The sequence below is a fragment of the Gopherus evgoodei genome, chromosome 16 (genome assembly GCF_007399415.2).
Source record: "Gopherus evgoodei ecotype Sinaloan lineage chromosome 16, rGopEvg1_v1.p, whole genome shotgun sequence".
NCBI classification, from domain to species: domain Eukaryota; kingdom Metazoa; phylum Chordata; order Testudines; family Testudinidae; genus Gopherus; species Gopherus evgoodei.
This window is the reverse complement of record NC_044337.1, coordinates 1,982,398-2,003,297: the sequence shown is the minus strand read 5'-3', so window position 1 is coordinate 2,003,297 and position 20,900 is coordinate 1,982,398. Positions and strand designations below refer to the sequence as shown.

Sequence of the window (20,900 nt, the reverse complement as noted above, 5' to 3'; positions counted from 1 at the left end):
GAGTCAGAATCTGAGCTTTGGCAAGATGTGCTACAGAACACAATGGCCTTGTAAGAAAGCAAGCCCTCACTCACACACATATCTCAGAACAGTTGCAAAACTGGCAAGAGCAGCAATGACAATATGTCTGGATTGATTTTTGATTACGGATCACTTAGATATTCTAAGCAGTGGGAAAATCTCTCTTTAAAGTCTGCTAATGATCTAAGGAAGTGATAAATGGCATGGAATGTACAGAAAGTCTGACCTGAATGAATATCAGAGAGGAAAATACCTGTTAGGTCACCATGTTCATCACTTTGCCAGTGCAGGATTCTTCCGTAAGTACATTTGCAATTATGTGGCAAGTCTAGCAATGATTCACATACCAAGGCTTCCTTGGGAGAGTATTCCACGGCCTAATAAACCTCATAGTTAAGAAACTGATGTCCAGTCTATTTTCTTTTGCCCATTATTCTGAGTTACAAAAGCAAAGAACCTTCTGCTAATCCTGCCAGATTACTCAAAAATTAAGTTTATTTCTCTTCTATGTACAAATCATTGAACTCTCTAAACCCTCAGAATTGGAGTCCTAGCCTAATGTAGAGATCTATTTTTCAATCAGTGTTCAAGGAGTGGAGAGGTGGGGGAGGTTAATGGAAGTGATTAACTCTCTTTAGCATTAACAGGAATCACATACATAAGCCTGTGCCAGGTTGAAGCAATAGGTGCCTTGGTGAAATCAATGTATCTAATCTTTAACTTTACTCATTTACTGTACATTCAAGGTTAGGGTCATTTTGGTTCAAATTATTTTGTCTGTAACAGTGATGATGTCAAATGGTAGATAGGGATGGGGTGAGTGGTTACAAAATCAGGATCTTATTCTGTTCTCAGATGAATGCACACAGTTTCCCTTAGCATCAACATGCGACACAACCATATATCTGAAGGTAGGAAATACCCCCAAAAACTGATCAGTTCCCTTGCATGGCAGCAACCTGATGACAGCTGAGGGAGAAAAGTAAGAGTGAGTGAGTGAGTGAATGTGTGTGTGTAGCAACCTGACGACAGCTGAGAGAGAGAGTGTGTGTGTGCGCGCGCGCAGACATCAAGAGTACAGTCTCCACATTAGAATCACTGAATCATTTTACCCCCTCACTGTCATTGCCATGCTTCCCCGTCTCACCGATACAAATGACTTTTCTCCTGGTCTGCAGGCCCATCTTTCAGTTTAAGAGAGAAGTGGTTCATCTGCATTGGCAGATATGGAGAGTAGTGTAGTGAGTGGGATCCATGCGGCTGTGCATGCTTGTCATGAGCCCACATGCTGTGTATGATGAACATATATGCTGTAAGGGGGTCTGTCTTCCTTTAAAAAATTCAGGAGCAGTTCACAGCAAATAACCTGAAATCACATGCATTCCTGGGATGATGCAATTTGAGAGACTTGCTGAATAAGTTGTGTAGGCTGAGATGAGTCATGGAGACCCTTAAGTTACAAAAAAGATGTGATACAGTCTGCCCAGGACACTTTAATGGGAAACTCTTTCTCATAATATTTTGGTTTGCAATCCATCCAAATTCCAGTTTGCACAGGGTATAGCTTTTGATTATTATTTTTCCCTGTTGTTGTTCCGGTGGAATGAACTGTCCTCAAATCCTAACAATTAATGTTTTCCTCTTGCTCTAGCGTAACGTGATAGAAAGCCTCAGTCTTCAGAATTGCTGAGCTCTAGTCTGTGTCAGTAATTGACAATTCAAAAAGATACCTCTCAATTGTTGTATTTCCAGCTGTTCAATTACTAAGGCTGGGGGACCGCAAGCTAGAGGAGCTGGAAGGTCTCAATTCTGGAAGAGGGGAGGGGTAGCTCAGTGTTTTGCGCATTGGCCTGCAAAACCCAGGGTTGTGAGTTCAATCCTTGAGGGGGCTATTTAGGGATTGGGGGCAAAAATCTGTCTGAGGATTGGTCCTGCTTTGAGCAGGGGGTTGGACTAGATGACCTCCTGAGGTCCCTTCCAACCCTGATATTCTATAATTCTATGAAATTCACCAGTCAAGTATGATAACCAAGCAAATCTGACAACTAGGCAGTAGCACATAGGCTATGGTCCTTTGGGCATACTAGCATACAGTCGACTGCGTATATTCCACACAATAAAATGATATTTTGCACGTTCCCAGGTATTTCAGGAAAACATTTATGCTATTAACCTGGCTGCAAAGCAGAGACTGCTAAGCATGGGAAGCTAAACACTAACCAGTAATGTCTAATTTTTTTGTTAATTTTCTGAGTTCCCAAATTTAGATGAAGTATGTATCATTCCGTTCGAGAAATCTATACATAGCATCTAGAAAAAAACATAGGGCTGTTTAAAAATATATCAATAATTTCACAGAGACACTATCCAACCAAACTGCAGCATACTGCTCCAAAAATGAAAAGACATCATGAAATATGAAGGCTTAAATATTTATCCACTTAGCAAAGCACCCCCACCCCACCATGGGAAGATGTGCTGGCAATTTCAACACTCTCTTTACCAGGTGTAAGGATGACAGGGTACTTTACATCTTCATATTTCTTACTCTCTACATTAATTGGACAAAAAAAATGTTTAAAATAAAAGATTGACTTTGATTTTTTTTAACAACTCAGCCTGTCTACTGCAGCCCTTGTATGCGTGTCCCACAACTGCTGAACATTGGACAAAGCTGCCTTTTATTTTCCCTTCACACTGCAGATCCGTAGGTCCTTCCCCTATGTATTGGAATTGAAAGCGATCCTGAAGAATGGAGGGTCTGACCCAAGGGCTCTGAGGCTGGACACGTTTTGCATACTGTTATTAGCTCCAGTGTGAAGGGGAGGTTCACTATACAGCCTTACCTTGTTCATCTCTTTCTTTGTCCAGAGAGACTGAAGGGTTTTCAGCAATAGAAGTGAGTCCTGGCCTGGAGGTGGGGGGGCGGAGTGAGGGAGAGGGATAAGGGAGAAAAACAAAACAAAACAGATTTAGTGCTTCTGTACAGGCAGTCCAGATACACTTGTGCACTGTTCTGCTGAAGAGAAATAGGCCCCTCCATGCCACTGTTTGAAACCACCAACCTTCCAACTGTCATTCAGGATTAAAGTGCTAAACCCCCTCGCTCTGGAAGCCTAACAAAACCACAACAGACATCATCCATGCACAGCTTTAACTAAACACCCACAGACACATAAATGCTTATTCGGTGCAAAGCTCTCTGGGTGTATTTACAACGAAATCATGTCACCACTTTTCAGCAAATACGACTGGACTGATCTCTCCCATTTTTGAAATACAAAACCATACAGTCCTAGAAGAGTTAGTTTCATGCTTGGTTTAGAAAGGATTATCAATGCTTTCTGAAATTTTCACTGGAATAGATGGAATAGACCTGGGCTTGGACCTCATCCCAGCAGTCAGACGAGAGACAGAAGTGGGTGAATTTGTTTGGAAACCGCCTTAGTAATTGTAGGAGACACTCTGTCAGTTAGCAATAATTGCCAGGTTGCTGTGCTTCAGCTATACTTGTTTGTGTTATTAGATTAGGTCCAAGGTTTATGGCGATCCTGGCAAGGCATTATTTATTGGAAGATGAAAGAGGATGATATACCCAAAACCCACAAATGCAATGCAGACTAAAATTATGGCAATGTCATCTGGGCTTTTCCACTGCTTTTACAAACCAAACCAATAATCACAGCAACTTTTTAAGCTTTCTTGATAAAAAGTATCATCAGAAAGTTTTAAAAGTAGATTTTGTAACTACCTGAAAATTTAAATTAAAATCCTTTATTATGCATCAAGCCAGTCAGAATGGGGTTCCTGGAACTGTCAACATTTAAGCATATTTAATTTAAAAGGCAATACAATTCTCAATATTGGTCTCTGAATGTTTCATAAGCATATTCTTACCCAATTCTACATCAATTAGAACATGATATGGGGGAATTTTTTGCTAAATTCTGAAGTCCAGAATGTAGTCTTATTAAAAATAGGCTCAGGCTTCTTGGTTAATTAAATAAACTTGAAAAAGAGAAACAATTAAACTACCCCGTGTATGTTATCTATAAAACCTGAATAACTGACTTCAAAATGTTGGTAGACTTGTATCTTATTATGCCACTTCAGCCAACAGAAAAGCTACCTCAAGTGCAAAACTTTTGCCTCAACTCAGCTACATTATAAAGTGTGATAATTATAGAATGTTGTAAGAAGCCACTAGATTGCATGTTAAACGGACACCATCGTATCACTTGTTCAGGTACTTCTACCATGCAGTTCCCTCTCGGAAATACTTCAGTAAGCTCGACTCGGTCATATTTACAATTCATAGCATCATATTTTACATCATCATTGGGAAAGTCAAGCTCCACAACAATTGTAGAGCCACTGCTTTTTACAAGAATAAAAATGCATCTTTTACACATGCGCACATGCAGACACACACACGCAAACCTCTCCCACTGATTTCAAAGGGGATGTGTGCCCACGTGAAAAGTCAATATATAGCCCGAAGTGTTTAATGGAATCCGTTGCAAATCTGAACCATTATTAATGTGTGGAACACTCTGGGATGATATTGAAAAACTAAGAGTTATGACTTTGCATAAGGCCAACTGTTAAACCCATTACAAGCTTTCTAGACCTCTGTCATCAAAACAAGTTCCTTCTTTGGTGATTTCTCCCCCTAAATCTTTTCACATTTGAAGGGAAATCCCACCCAAATCTCGTGACTGCTTGAATACAGAACAGGACAGAAGAGCAGCAATGCAAATAGTCTCTCCAGTCCACTTCCAGTGATGCAGCATTGTCATCAGCTCTTCTGAAAAACATGCTCATCTCCTCAGATGCAGGATAAATGCTACAATGCAATCACACGTGTAAACCAATTTAAAAAAACAATTAAAGAATTTTAAATAGGATGTATACAACAGCCAAGTGTCACCCCTGGAGCTATCACTCCCACATTTGCTCCCTCCCTGTCTATCCTGCTCCTGCATAACCACAGGCATTCAGCAGACTGCAAGATCTTCCCAGCAGTTACTCCTCCTTTGAAAAAATTAGATAAGTTCATGGAGGATCATGGAGGATAATGGCTATTAGCCAAGATGATCAGGGATACAACCCCATGCTCTGGGTGTCCCTAAACCTCCAACTGCCAGAAGCTGCGATTGGACGACCAGGGACGGATCACTCAAAATTCTCCACTTCTGTGCATTCCCTCTGAAGCACCTGGCAATGGCCACTATTGGAAGACAGGATATTGGGCTAGATGGACCATTGTTCTGACCCAATATGGCCATTCTTATGTTCTCCTGGATGTCCAGGGCTGCTGTCAAGACACAGTTCCAGGCAGCCAGGCTACTTCTTGTCCGTCCTCTCTTCCCACACTCCTGGCAGAGAAAAAAGAGGTGGCAGTGGAGGCTATCACCGGCTATCGCAGTCTCTCTTGCTGCCAGAAGGTCTGGTGGGAGAACAGGGGAAAACAACGGGAGAAAGGGAATGAGCAGGGACAATTGGATAGGAAAGGAAAGTGGGAAGTTGGATCGGACAAAGAGGCACACATACAGGGCGCGTGTATTTGGGAGAGCACAATAGTGAGAAAGAAACAAAACTACAGTTTCTCCCCTGGATAGCAACCACACTCAAGCTCACTGCAGGTCCATCTGTCTACATCCAAAAAGAGGCAATTCCTGCTTGATTCCACTGAACAAGGAATAATATATAGAAATAGGTACATTACACAAATCCTAATTCTCAGCAGCAGTCCCCTCCTCTCCCCTCTACAACCTCATACAGACATAGGGATGTCAATGAGAACATTCGATCAAGGTTCAGTGAATATATCATCTACTACCTGGTGTCAGATGAAAGGACAGATTGGGGGGGTGGTGGGGGGCACCAATGAAGCTCAGAGGCAACACCTTTTGTTGCCCAGCCCCACTGCAATATTCACAAGGAAAAGCGGGAGGGTGTTGAAGTTTGTACTGAACTCTGCTTGGACACTCTTATCTGTCCTATCAGCTTTTGTACAAACTGGGGAATGGTCCCGCTACTGTGAGGAACTTTCCTGGTTTATACGTGATCCCACTGAAATGGGCTGGCGAAAGGATCTGAGTCCTCGCTCCCACTCCCTTTACCCAGAGACCTGTCTGACCTTGAGGGCTCCCCTTCCACTCTCCTGGGTGGCAGAGCCCTCAGAACCCCAACAAGGCTGGGCCCAGAATTCCTGGGGGGCTCAACTCGCCACCTTGTCGTGGTCATTTAGGGCAGGGGTTTGAGTGTACCCATGTGTCATAACATTTCTTCCTAGATCTGGACCTTAGCGTCCAAAATATGGGTGTTAGCATGAAAACCTCCAAGCTTAATTACCAGCTTGGACCTGGTAATTGCTGCCACCAGCTAGGAATTATACAGTGCCTAGCTCACTGTGGTCTCCCCAAAACCTTCCCTGGGGGACCTCAAGACTCAGATTCCTTGAGTCTCACAACAAAGGGGAATAAACCATTTCCCTTCCCCCTCCTCCCCTCCAGGTGTTCCCTCCCTGGGTTCCTGGAGAGAGATACAGAAACAAGCTTTGTGAATCTAAACAAAGGGATTCCACCTTCCCTGCTTCAAGTCCTTGAAACACAAGCACCGAGAGATCTAACCTCTCTCCCCCCTCACCTAGAGGGTATGCAAAGTCAGGCTTAGTAAATCTAACACAAAGAGATTTTTCCCCCTGACTTCTTCCTCCCACCAATCCCCTGGTGAGCTGCAGACTCAATTCCCTGGAGTCCCCACTAAAGAAAAACTCCAACATGTCTTAAAAAGAGCTTTATATAAAAAGAATGAAAAAGGACATAAAATGGTCTCTGTATTAAGGTGACAATATACAGGGTCAATTGCTTAAAGGAAAAAAAGGAATAAACAGCCTTATCCAAAAAGAATACAATTTAACACATTCCAGCAACTACACACATGTAAATACAAAAAAAAACAATATAAACCTATTGTCTTACTATCCTTGTACTTACAACTTGGAAACTGAAGATTAGAAAACCTGGAGATAGAAAAATCACTCTCAGAGCCGAGAGGGCACAGACCCAAGACAAAGAACTCACACCCAAAACTTCCCTCCACCCAGATTTGAAAAAGTCTTGTTTCCTGATTGGTCCTCTGGTCAGGTGTTTGGTTCCCTGTGTTAACCCTTTACAGGTAAAAGAACATTAACCCTTAGCTATCTGTTTATGACACCACGCCAGGATGCTCTCTCTGCTCTGGATGCTTCTCTGACCCACTGACCATTACATACAGTTCAAAGCAAATACAATTTATTAAACAGCAATCAATTAAAAAAAATAAGGAAAAATGAGGAAGGTGAAAGGAAAACCCATCACCCTGCTCTGTGGCCCGGGGACGTCACAACCAGCATCTCTGGAACATCGGGGCAGTTTAGTCTGTCCCTCACACGGCACAGCCCCCTGCCCGGGCCCTGGCTGTGCTGCAGGGACACTGCAGGTCAGACACTTGCTCTGGCGGAAGCCACACGCCTTCAGGCTCTAGGTGGCAGAACCTTTCTTCCCAGCGTCAGCCCCCCTGTCAGGGTTATGATCCTCCCCCACCAAGTCTGGACTGCAAGGCCTCTTGGCTGGGGGCATCTCCCAGTGCTGGGCCCGCTGCCCAGCGTCCCCCTCACCCTTCCCAGCTGCTCACCACATCCAGCTCTGGACCATTCCAGCTCCACCTCCACTCTGCCTCAGCACTGCTACTCCTCTAGCCTCTTGGGCTGCTCCTTTGGCTCCTCTGGCCCCGGTTGCTACAGCTCTTTTCCCAGCACAGGTCTGCTCTCTGGGCTGTTTCTGTGGCTCTGCTCCCAGCAATGACCTGCTCTCTGGGCTGCTTCTCTGGCTGGCGCAGCTCTGCTCCCGAGTTCAGCTCGGAACCCTGCTCTCTCCTTAGCTCGGCCCAACTCTGTTCCAGGCAATTCCAGGTCACCCAGAGGACTGGTCCCCCAGGCCTCCTGACTCCCTCATTAGCCTGCCCACCCTGTCAATCAGGCTGACCCGGAGCATTGGCCTCTCCCCATTGTTCCTGGGGACTGTCAGTCTCAGGGTCTTGATTTCCTATTGACCCTTCCCCTTTCTCTTGGTACTGGGAGCTAGCCAACCAAAAAAACCTAGGAGTTTTAGTAAAGGGCCAACAATCCCCTAACATTTGGCTAGGAAACATGAAATAAATTTGAGGTTCTTATCTTCTCCAGCTACTGGAAGGGAGGAGGAGCTGTCTGTCTCCTCTTCCACAACCAGAACCTCTGGGAGCGGGGCGGAAGTCTCTCCCACATCCCCCTGGCTGCTGTGAGGGGTGGAGAGATGTCTTAAATATTTTCCCTCTCCCTCCATGGTTTGGCACTTCTCCTCTGAGTGCCTATCCCTGCTGCAGTCCTTAGATTTCACAAGCAGCAGCATGAAATCAACACTATTCTTGACAGAACAGTGTCAACAGTACTGCTGCCACAGGGTTGTCAATAACTGCCCATGCGGGGGTCTTGTCAGTTTCATTCTGTTGTGTGCTATGAACAGCACAAAGGGAGCAGCAGCACAGGAGCTGGATGTCTGCAGATTCAGGAAGACCACACGGCATCGCCTCAGGTTTCTTTTCAACCAGACTAGCTATTTTTCAAATAAAAATTATATTCTAGAGAAACTGATGGCTTGCTACGGAAAGTTCCCCACTAACTACTAGCAAGTGGGTTTTTCAAGTTCTGGATTAGATAAACTAATGACACAGGGATAGACCCACAAGAAATAGGTGTAAGAAGATGGCATGGGAGAGCTGGAAGAGGTCTGCACTCTTAGGGCTGGTCTACACTGAGCGGGGATGGATCTAAGATACACAACTTTGAAGTATCTTAGTTCGACTTACCTGTCTGTCCTCAAGGCAACAAGTCGATCGCTGTGGCTCCCCTGTCGACTCCGCTTACTCCTCCTGCCGAGGTGGAGTATGGGCATTGATTCGGGGATTGATTTATCGCGTCTAGATGAGATGAAACATGATAAATCGATCCCCGATAGATCGATTACTCCCCCCCGATCCGGCAGGTAGTGTAGACATGGCCCAAGCCTCCAAAACATGCATGCCAATGAGAAGAATGGGGAGCAAAGTCCAGTGTAGCCAATGAGACCATGAGTTTGTGGTCAAAAGTCCCAGAGAGGCCTGGACTGGTGATCTACTCTACTTCCCAAGGCAGAGCAGAGACATCAATATCACGTAAACAATCACTGCAATGGGCACTGATCTACATCCTCATCGGCAGGATCCACAGAAGTGCCAAGTTCTGAGGGCACTCCAGAACCTCTGAGCCCTAGAAGAGGTCCCACAGAAAAAGGCTGATGTACCTTGGTGGAGCCCTGGGAAAGAAGCATATTGTATTCTGCACCTGCTCATTGCATGCGCTAACAACCTGGCTTCCCCAAACACTACATTCATGTTTTACTTTTTTTTTTTTTTTTTCAGTAATTCAATAGTATTCAACATTTTTAATTAAGAAAATAAACCCTCTTCCTTTGTCCAGTAATAAAAGGGAGTGACTGTAAATCCAGTCTTTCCCAGTTCTCAATGTCTGTGGTTGCATTTAAAAACCATGAAAACCATAGGGTTTATATTTTTAAGTTGGAAAAGTGCCTCTCAGGAAAGCCAGAAACTTCTTTCTATTCATTCTCTTTTTTCTTTTTGCATAGATTATTCAGAACACATTGTGATCATGACAAAACTGGCACACACAGGCTGGTGAAGTAAAATGATGGTTTGCTCATGTGCCATCTCAAAATTCAATTACATTATTCACCAACTTTACTGAAATGTACTGGCAACAGAAATCTATTTTCTAACCAAAGCCACTCGTGTATCTTGCAGGGGAAAATGAGACGTCAAACCCCAAAAGAGAAATTCACCAGTGAAAAATCTCTCTGTGGTTTTCCTTTGTGTCAAGAGCCAATAAACGCCACACAGCCTGAGGCCTGGAAGAGTTACAGTCAACTAATTAAAAGAAACTGAAAGTAAGAGAAAGAAGATAATGTGATTGAAATTTAGGATTCCATCAACCAGTCAGTTACAGCTGCACTTTATAGCTGGAAAAGGTCAAGTTCTATTTGTCAATGCTCAGGCCTTCTCTAAGGCAATGTTAACTAACATCTCTAGCCTGAAAAAAGGGGAGGCTTTCATTTTTTAAATATTAAGTCTTTATTACCATGTCTAACAAGAGGTAGATAATAAATATAATGATTTCCAAACCAAATCGACCCATCAATTACGTCATAAACAACCTTAACTCTCCCCTTATGGTTTTTGCCTAAAATAATACTAAAACCCAGGAAACAAGCCTTTCCTGAACGAACATCTTCAGTTTATCAGAATGACCATTTGGGACAACTCTGCAAAAGAAAAGAGGGTTGTAAATATTTAAATATCATACTGTAAAGCTGTACGTACATGTCAGCAGCGTATTTGGAGCTAAGAACTCAATCAGCAGTTCACAAGCTAGGAGGTGCAGGGTTGTGGGCAATCATACTCACATATCCCAGACACAAACGTACAAAACCAAAGCCATGGTTTCAACTGTCTTGATTCTACATACAAAGTGATAAACAGCTTAGATTTACTGAAGTCTTTATCAAAACCTGATCTGTCAACAGTCTTCCAGCAAAACATTTGTATCCTGACACGCAAGGTACGCTGGATACATGAAGTGGAAGGTTAGTGGGTTCAGGGACCAAGCTAAAATTGTTTGGGTGACATTAAAGATTAATTTCTATCTTTTCTGATGATCAGACATTGTTTTTTAAGATAACATTAACTTTGAATTTTCAAACTAACATTGGGGATTAAAAAATAAAAGATACGAAGTTCCTCCACAAGTAATGGACAGATATTTACAACCTTAAAGTCATCAGCCTTGCCTATTCCTAACGTGTACATCTCACATAGAGAAACCTCAATTTAACCACACACTGGTTGGAATAATTAGCCTCTCCATCTTCACTATGCTGTGTAAAGGCATTCTTTGAGCTTGTGAACATGATTTTACGGGGAAGTGCTCTTGTCATCGTGAATTCCATACTTTTCTTTGTAATTCTACACTCATTTATATAAATACATGTAACAAACACCTGAAGCAAGGCATTTTTTAAATATTTGGGCAATTTTATAAGAATCAGCATTATACTTCACAATATACGTTTTGAAGCCCTGCATTATAACCACATTTAAGAGCTCACTAAGAGAAAGCAGACATTAAGAGGAAAGGCAAAACAAGCGGTAGATGAATTTTGGATAATTTGAGAGACTGGAGAAAAGATGAATGTACAAACACCCAGACATAAGTATACTGAAGGGAGTGCTGTTCTCCCTGTGCTTTATAGGAGGCTTATTAAACAACTCATTACTACTGGATTTTACTCAGACATGTAGAAAAAAAGAAAAAGCACTGCCAACATGCAGACTAGCTAGTGGAATGGAAATACATACCAATCAGAGATTATGATTACCTAGCCGAAAGGATCATAGTTTAGATCATTCATTGATTTTTAAAGTTAGGGTCTTATTACTGCAATACTGTTGGATCTTGCTACACCCTCCTTGCTTTGTGCTGAAGGCTCACTGCCTCACAAAAGACTCATTTAACCCTCTGTCAGCTTCAGTATGAGCATGAGGAAGTCCCTGAGGAATATAGGAGCTAAATGGGGAAATCCCTCAGAAAACAGTTAGAAGCTCAAAGGAAGGAGACCACCCACTGTCCAACAGCTCTGAAACATGTTCCTGAGAACTGGGGATTCTCTGCTGCTATTAGTTTTTTCCAGTTCCTTTTGCAAAACTTATCATGCTTCAGCACTGGGGCATCCAATTAAAAACCAGACTTATGACCAACTACCATAACCCTCTTCTGGTTTAATGCTTCTCTGGCTGCAGAGGGAAGCAATGGGGCCAAGCAATCAGGGAATCAGAATAAGCAATAGAAGTAGGCGGAATTCAGTCTCTGAACGGTAAAGGTTTAGCCCATCAGGATTTAGGAGAATCTACAGCAGGAGTAGGCAACTTATGGCACGTGTGCCAAAGGCAGCACGTGAGCTGATTTTCAGTGGCACTCACACTGCCTGGGTCCTGGCCACCAGTCCAGGGGGCTCTGCATTTTAATTTAATTTTAAATGAAGCTTCATAAACATTTTAAAAACCTTATTTACTTTTATGCAACTAAACTATTGTCGTATGTATAGACTTATAGAAAGAGACCTTTTAAAAAGATTAAAATGTATTACTGGCATGCGAAACATTAAATCAGAGTGAATAAATGAAGACTCGGCACAGCACTTCTGCAAGGTTGCTGACCCCTGATCTACAGCATTGAGAAGCGGGTTTTTCATTACTATCATTCCATCTCCTTCAGACCAATCAACTATGCACTCTCCTCCTAAGAACATGTGTTTTAAATGACATCTAATGGTATAGCCATCATTTCCACATACTTTCCGAACAATGCCAGGATCACATTACCTAATTTATTCACAGTGAAATGCAACCCCTGCTTATTTTGTATTCATGCTGATACAACAGTATAGCTAAAATCACCACTATTCATTTTCTACAACTGTACAGTCATTTTTCTCTTAATATTTCCATTCTGTTCACTATCCTGAATAGACAACTCATAGAGCACTTTTCTGAATATAACATGGAATCATGTGGTGTAGTTGTGTACACGGCTTGGCGTGGTAAGTTACAATCTGTAAAAATATAAACAAAATAAAAATACAGATTTCTAATATGAACATTTTTATAGTGATCAAAAAATAAACACATCAGGAGGTAATGGAAGAGGCAGAGTTCCAAAGCAATGACGAACTCTATCATAAAGGTGAGTAATAAAGCAAGGAAAGTTACTAACATGAAACTGTCATTGTCGCAGGGTAGGTCCACCTGTACAGGGTATGTCTGTTTGTGAGAGAATTAAAGTAGAGCTTGGGAGGCCTAAATGTCCTAGTCTCCCAAGTCACCACAGCAGCTCTGGCTCCTAGGGTGGTATGGCCTAATGCTCGGAGTCTGTGCAGCAGCCCTTTGGTTTGGGGCAGCATGGCTCAAGACACTAGGACCACCCTTCTAGGTAGTGTAATATGGCCTGGTGGCTGGAGTCAATAGGACTATCCATTTGTGTCAGGGCAGTGTTCCCTAGTAGCCGGAGTCAATAGGATTACCCTTCTGTGGCAGGGTAGTGTTGTCTAGTGGCCAGAGTCAATAGGACTACCCTATTGTGGCAAGGGCAGTATGGCCTAGTGCAGGGGGGGCAAACTTTTTGGGCCGAGGGCTACATCTGGGGAGGAGAGAATTGTATGCAGGGCCGGGGCAGAGGGCTGAGGTGCAGGAGGGAGTACAGGGTGTGGGAGGGGGTGCGGTGTGCAGGAAGGGGCTCAGGGCAATGGACTGGGGCAGAGGAGAGGTGCTGGGTGCATGAGGGGGCTCAGGGAAGGGGTGCAGACTCTGGGAGAGGGCTCAGGGCAGGCTTGGGGTGGAGGAGGGGTGCAGCAGGGGGTTGGGATGCAGGAGGGGTGCAGGGTGCAGCAGGGAGCTCAGGGCAGGGGGTTAGGGGGCAGGAGGGGTGCAGGGTGTACGAGGGGGCTCAGGGCAGGGAGTTGGGGTGGAGGGATGCAAGGTGCAGGCAGGGGGCGTAGGGCAGGGAGTTGGGGGGTGGGGTGCAGGAGGGGTTTGAGCTCTGGCCCAGCGCCGCTTACCTAAAGCAGCTCTGGGGTGGCAGCAGTGTGCACCGGGGCCAGGGCAGGCTCCTTGCATGCCTGCCCTGACCCCAGCCCCGCACCACTCTGGGAAGCGCTGCAGCCCCTGGGAGGTGGGGGGCAGAGGGCTCTGCATGCACTGCCCTTGCCGCACCTCCAGATACCTCTCCTGAAACTCCCATTGGCCTTGGTTCCCCATTCTCGGCCAATGGGAGCGGCGGGGGGCGGTGCCTGGAGGCAAGGGCAATGCACGTGGAGCCCTCTGCCCCCCCACTCGAGGGCTGCTTCTGAGAGCGGTGTGGGACCCACGACGCAAGGGGGGGCAATCCCGCGGGCCAGATAGGCCCACGGGCCATAGTTTGCCTGCCCCTGGCCTAGTGCCTGGAGTCAATAGGACTAACCTTTTGCAGCAAGTGTGGCTTAGTGGCTAGAATCAACAGAATCATCCTCTGTGGCAGGGCACTGTGGCCTAAGTGGCCAGAGTGGGGTGAACTACCACCTGGGGGGGGCAGCAGGCTGTGTAGGGGGACCTGGGCCCTCCTTACTCCATCGGGTCTCAGCCCAGGTCCTGTCTGTTGCGGAATTATCTGCCACTGTGTCAGAGGATATCCTTCTGAAACACACGGAGTCAAAGCCCGGTACCTCAACCAGATCAATGCTTAGTCCCCTTGGGCTACTTCCTACCCATTCTTCCATGGCTGGTAGTCTTAGGGGTTCCGTGGTCTCCTCTGTCTGTGGCATCGGGTGGCAGGTAGTCAGTTGGTGCCACAGCCGGCATGGCCTCTGCATGTGCGAGCACCAGCAGTCCCTTCGCAGGAGTCTGCAATGCAATTCTGTTCCCTTTAGCGGCCAGCCCAAACTGAGCTGAGCTGCTCCCTTTTATATCCTGGCTCCAGCTGGACCATGCCCAGCAGAGACGAGGGGGCATGGCCTTCTCGGCCCTCAGAATGTGATTAATCCCCACTGAACCAATGCGGAGTAGGTACACCTCATCACGGTCATGCTCAGAGATTCCAAGGCTAGAATGAACCGTTCTGATCATCTAGTCTGATCTGTATAACACAGACAATAGAACTTCCTCAAAATAATTCCTTTTTGAAATAGGTCAGTGTTTCTAAACGAACTGTCTGTGGATCGGCACTGGTCCCTAAGATCTCCCTGACACAGGTTAGGAAGGCAGCAAGCTGGTCTCTGGCATCAAAAAGGTTGAGAAACACTGAACTAGAGCATAAGGAGTGCATTACCTCTGCAGAGCCGCACCCTTGGAGTACACAAGGAGACTCAAGTTCTCCAACTGTTCTTCTCTGAAAGTTCACTCTGCATGAAGAGACACCATTAACCTTCTGGTCCCTTCTCATCACAGATTGTACGTTCTTGAGTCCCAAGACAGAGTGATTCTTCCTGGAACCATACTGTTTCCATTTTATTTCCATTGTCATGTTGACTAGATGATGGTAAAGACCTAGGAGAAGTCGGAATTTGGAGACAGAGACTGGGAGACAAAAGGGTGAGGGTGGAAAGAGAATGCAGCAAGGGGAAGAGAAAAAGGGGGTAAAGACTGGAGGGGGGGACAAAAGGGTAAAACAAAGACAGCATGAGGAAGGCAAACAACTGCAGTAAAAGATGGAAGGGCTAAAAGGGAAGAAAATATGGGAGAGTGAGTCAAGGGAGAAGCTTCTTATAAAGACTAAGCTGTTAAAACACACACTTGAAGGCAAAACTCATCTTTTCTGGAAAAAAAGAAAAGAAATCCATTCCTCTCCAATGGAAGAAAGAGTCATCTATTGCTCAGGCAAAATGCAACCAACTCTTCAAAAATTCAAGTTGTGAAAACAAAATGGCAAACCAGACAATTATGCAAATAAATGTCTAGTTCTTGGTGAGTCAGAAGTTTTATGTTTTTCTAAAGCAACATCCCAGTTAAAAAAAATTCCCATACTTTAAATGGAAATGGAATGAAGACATTATTATTTATTAAGTAATAAATATGCATTAAATAATAAAAAGACAAATATGCATCTGATTTAAACACATAACCATTTTTTGTTTTCAAAATGGCTAAAACTTTTTTTTTTTTAAATATAGGCCAAATAAAATCTATTCACATAAAATTAAAGACTAATTCATCTGGTCAGAACTTCTCTCCCAAAATGAAAATGTTGTCAATGAAGGGAAAACTCACTATTCACAAAATACCCCACTTTTACTGAGAAAAGTGCAGTTATTTTTTATACTTAATCACTGTTAACTCAAGCGATTAACACAAAACAAATTAACTAGATTTTTTTTTTAAAAGTTGCCTGAGCAGTTTTAATCACATTGTTAAACAATAATAGAATATAAATTTAAATTTATTGTAAATATTTTGGATGTTTTTCTATATTTTCAAATATATTGATTTCAATTGGAACACAAAATACAAAGTATACAGTGCTCATTTTATATTATTATTTTTATTACAAATAGTATTTTTCAATTCACCTCATACGAGTACAAGTACTGTAGTGCAATCTCTTTATCATGAAAGTGCAACTTACAAAGACAGAATTATAGAATTATTTTTTTTACATAACTACATAACCGGGAACCGCAAACTGCAGCCACTGGGAGCTGCAGGGGACCAGGCCCGTGGACGGTCAATGTCAGCAAAATGTCTCACAGCCCGCAATCAGATTACCCTGATTGGCCACATTCAGCCCACGGGCTGCAGGTTGCCCACCACTGGCCCAGACTGTTTATGGCCCCGCCCCACTTGAAGGCCACTAATTCCCCCCTTTTTTTCCTGTGCTTCGAAAAGTCTATAGCAGACCAAACTGCGAGGAGGCATGGCCTCCCGCAGAGGCAGAAACTGAGGGAAGGTCACACCAGATTACAGTGCGATTAAAACTGCGATTAATCATGACCTTTTTTTTTAATCTTGCAATTAATTTTGATTGTTTTTAATCGTTTGACAGCCCTAATTTCTTATTCAATTTCAAAACTTTAAAAATCAAACAAAAACTAAAGCTCAAGGGCCTCTCAGGCCTTTGAAGAGGTGTTTCTTATGTGTAACGAAAGTCCAAATTAATAAAATGAAGCAAACATTTTTACCCTAAAAACACCTTTAATCTTTTCATAGTAAACTGCAAAATTCATCTTTTCTTACGTAAGGAAACAACCTTACCAAAAAATGTCCCACTAAGAAGACTTTTTTAAAGGCATTACACTTTCCAAAATACTCACTTCATAAAGCCCCACGAAGAACATAGCAGTACAATATTTACTTATTTTAACTCTCAGTTTAGTGACTTTTTCCAATGATACTTTTTAAGCAAAAGAAAAAAAATGCGGGGTGGGGGGGACTTTTCTCTTCCTGCAAATGCCCCTTGAATGATAATGTTGATGGAGGGAGGAGTGGGATGGGGGATTATATTTCTGAAATAACAGATGGTGCTATCTGTTTAAGAGAAGGGCTATCCAAATATCCAGACCCTCATCTAACCTCAGCAATGCTGTTTCTTGCTGAGCCTTGTTGCATCTCTGATTATCTAAGAATATAGGCAAGTCAGCCTAATCATAATATTAGTAAATTTTCCTTTATTTCATTAATCATGGTTTCACAGGACACAAAACTACAATAGAAAAACACAGCCCAATGATGGAAAGCCAACAATGTCTTCCTGCAAGCCCATGAAGCCTGGTAAAGATCAGGAAAAATTATGAATTCTAAAATTAATATATAAACAGTTTCTTTTCTTATCTTAAATATATTATTCTTTCACAGTCAATGGTGCTGAGAATACCACAATAAATGGACAGCAGGAGAAGCAGCGGACTGGAACTAAATTTACAGGCTTTCATTTAGGTATCCTAAACACTTTGGAGTTCAGAGGGATCAATGCAAAATAATTTCAGAAAGTTTACCAATTTCCTCCCTTCCAAGCATCTCTGGAAATGCCCAAATCCTAACACTAATAGCCTTTAACTGGTTTTCCGTAAATACCAATTCTTCTATGTAAAACAAACTGTCCAGAGCTTCCATCCAGGACACACCACATGATTCACTGTCTACAGCAGGGGTCGGCAACCCTGCAGAAGTGCTGGGCTGAGTCTTCATTTATTCACTCTAATTTAAGGTCTCGCGTGCCAGTAATACATTTTAACGTTTTTAGAAGGTCTCTTTCTATGAGTCTATAATATATAACTAAACTATTGTTGTATGTAAAGTAAATAAGGTTTTTTAAATGTTTAAGAAGCTTCATTTAAAATTAAATTAAAATGCAGAGCCCCACACCCGGACCAGTGGCGAGGACCTGGGCAATGTGAGTGCCACTGAAAATCAGATCGTGTGCCACCTTTGGCATGCATGCTATAGGCTGTCTACCTCTGGTCTATAGCCAAGCTCTAAGATACAGCTGCATTTGCTCCAATCCCACAGACAGAGACAAACACCTACAAGATCTCTATCAAGCATTCTTACAACTACAATACCCACCTGTTGAAGTGAAAAAACAGACTGACAGAGCCAGAAGAGTACCCAGAAGTCACCTAATGCAGGACAGGCCCAACAAAGAAAGTAACAGAACACCACTAGCCATCACCTTCAGCCCCCAATTAAAACCTTTCCAGCGCATCATCAAAGATCTACAACCTATCCTGAAAGATGATCCCTCACTCTCACAGATCTTGGGAGACAAACCTGTTCTCGTTTACAGACAGTCCCCCAGCCTGAAGCAAATACTCATCAGAAACCACTCACCAGAAACCACATACCACACAACAAAAACACTAATCCAGGAATCTATTCTTGCAACAAAGCCTGATGCCAACTCTGTCCACATATCTATTCAAGTGACATCATCATAGGAGCTAATCACATCAGTCATGCCGTCAGGGGTTCGTTCACCTGCACATCTACCAATGTGATATATGCCATCATGTGCCAGCAATGCCCCTCTGCCATGTACATTGACCAAACTGGACAGTCTCTATGCAAAAGAATAAATGGACACAGATCTGACATCAGGAATCATAACATTCAAAAACCAGTAGGAGAACACTTCAACCTCTCTGGTCACTCAGTAACAGACTTAAAGGTGGCAATTTTGCAATAGAAAAGCTTCAAAACCAGACTCTAACGAGAAACTGCTGAACTTGAATTAATATGCAAACTAGATACCATCAATTTAGCTTTGAATAGAGACTGGGAATGGCTGAGCCATTACACACATTGAATCTATTTCCCCATGGTAAGTATCCTCACACCTTCTTGTCAAACTGTCTGTAATGGGCTATCTTGACTATCAGTACAAAAGTTTTTTTCTCTTAATTAATTAGCCTCTTACAGTTGGTAGGGTAACTCCTACCTTTTCATGTTCTCTGTATGTGTATATATATCTCCTTACTATATGCTCCATTCTGTGCATCCGATAAAGTGAGCTGTAGCCCACAAAAGCTTATGCTCAAATACATTTGTTAGTCTCTACAGTGCCACAAGTACTTCTGTTCTTTTTGCAGATACAGATTAACACGGCTGCTACTCTGAAACCTGTCCATAGTGAGGACTTCTATTCAGTGATTTGATGCTATTTGGTTCTGCTTCGAAGGGTATATCTAAACTTAAAACACTAAGTGTACAGTCTCCACTGTCAGGCTCTGCTCAGGCTCCGATGATATTGGCAGAGTTACGTGAAGGGAGAGGAGTAATCCACATTGCGCCTATTTGGTTCTACCTTCCCTCTCTAACCAGCATAACAGGCATCTCACCCTGGGGGTTGATTTTTTTAAAACAAATTGTTTTACAGTTCCTAGTAAACTGGCCAGATCTAGATGTTTTACAATTTTAAAAAACGGAAAACCTCCAGTGTTCTGATTCTGACAAGAAGTATTTCTAGATTTTCTGGTATTTGTTCTTCCTAGAAAAAGATCATCATAACAGTTAGTGTCCTTTTCTTAACACACAGACTAGAAGGCCAAAGCTGTCACCTGTAAGAATTAACATTAGGTGTTGCAGAGAGCATTAGTCACTTTGGAGTTAAGGTTGTAACTAGCTTTCCTAGTAAAAACCATGGTTTGTTCTATTCCCTCTGCTGTGCCTGACATGAAGAACATGCATGGCAGTCGGTGACTGGAGCTGAGTTAATGATTTTGGGGGTACTTTAACCTTGCATTGCTATTGCTAATGTTGTGTGTTAAATGTTAATCTTACTTTGAATGTCCCAGCTTTCCAATATTTATAGGACTTTGCCCCTCTCAGGGTCTGATTCAATGCCCACTGAAGCCTGATTTCAAAAGGCCCTTCAACTGCAATGTACTCAGTTCCATTCCGCTATATAACAGGTATATATTTACAATCTTAACTCCAGTCCATCAAAGATCTTTTGGCTTGTGAATCTGCTATGGGAAAAGTCTTGGAAAACTGAAATAGATGATTCCTCATTCTTTACCTTTATGGGCTTTTTTTAAATTACAAATGGAAATATGGCTCAAATTTTGAACTAGCGTCAAATGAAATTTTTACAACGGGAGATACTTCAATTTATTCTTCTCCTATATTGTGGTAAGATGCTGAACAGAATGTCCTAAGTGCAGTGCTGCTATATTTTCAAGGATGTTACTGTCACATTCCCTCCAAATATATTATGTTTTCTTTATTTATTCAGCAACTTGCATCTAAACCAGTGGGCAAAGATAAAAGGAGTGCACAGAAACTCACCAGCAATGTTTCATCTCTCATTCTCAGGTATCAAAGTGTGGACTCCTTAGCCATGCCTGCCTGTGCCCCATAGACTGCTCTGCCTGCTTTCCCAAAGGTCTGCTGGGAGGCTGCCATTTTCCTCTTTCAACCCTCAGAACTCCAGATTGTCATTAGCTATCACCGTTCCACCTTGTGGAAACTCATGGCGATCAGGGGAGGTCCCGGATGACTGGAAAAAGGCTAATGTAGTGCCCATCTTTAAAAAATGGAAGGAGGAGGATCCGGGGAACTACAGGCCAGTCAGCCTCACCTCAGTCCCTGGAAAAATCATGGAGCAGGTCCTCGAGGAATCAATTCTGAAGCACTCAGAGGAGAGGCAAGTGATCAGGAGCAGTCAGCATGGATTCAGCAAGGGCAAGTCACGCCTGACTAACCGAATTGCCTTCTGTGAGGAGATA

The 20,900-nt window shown here is 43.2% G+C and overlaps 1 protein-coding gene across 7 annotated transcripts in view; it reads right to left on the bottom strand.

Annotated features, from left to right (window-relative positions):
- Positions 1-20,900, bottom strand: part of EXD3 (exonuclease 3'-5' domain containing 3) — a 611,569-nt gene that overhangs the window by 442,385 nt on the left and 148,284 nt on the right. For 5 of the 7 annotated variants that reach the window (XM_030535478.1, XM_030535484.1, XM_030535479.1 and 2 more), the window contains one exon: positions 2,868-2,932. In XM_030535478.1, coding sequence (XP_030391338.1) covers positions 2,868-2,932 — 65 coding nt within the window. Of the gene's footprint in view, positions 1-2,867; positions 2,933-5,238; positions 5,259-8,910; positions 8,995-20,900 lie in introns of those variants that run through there. The other 2 variants (XM_030535482.1, XM_030535483.1) reach the window with 2 other exon arrangements.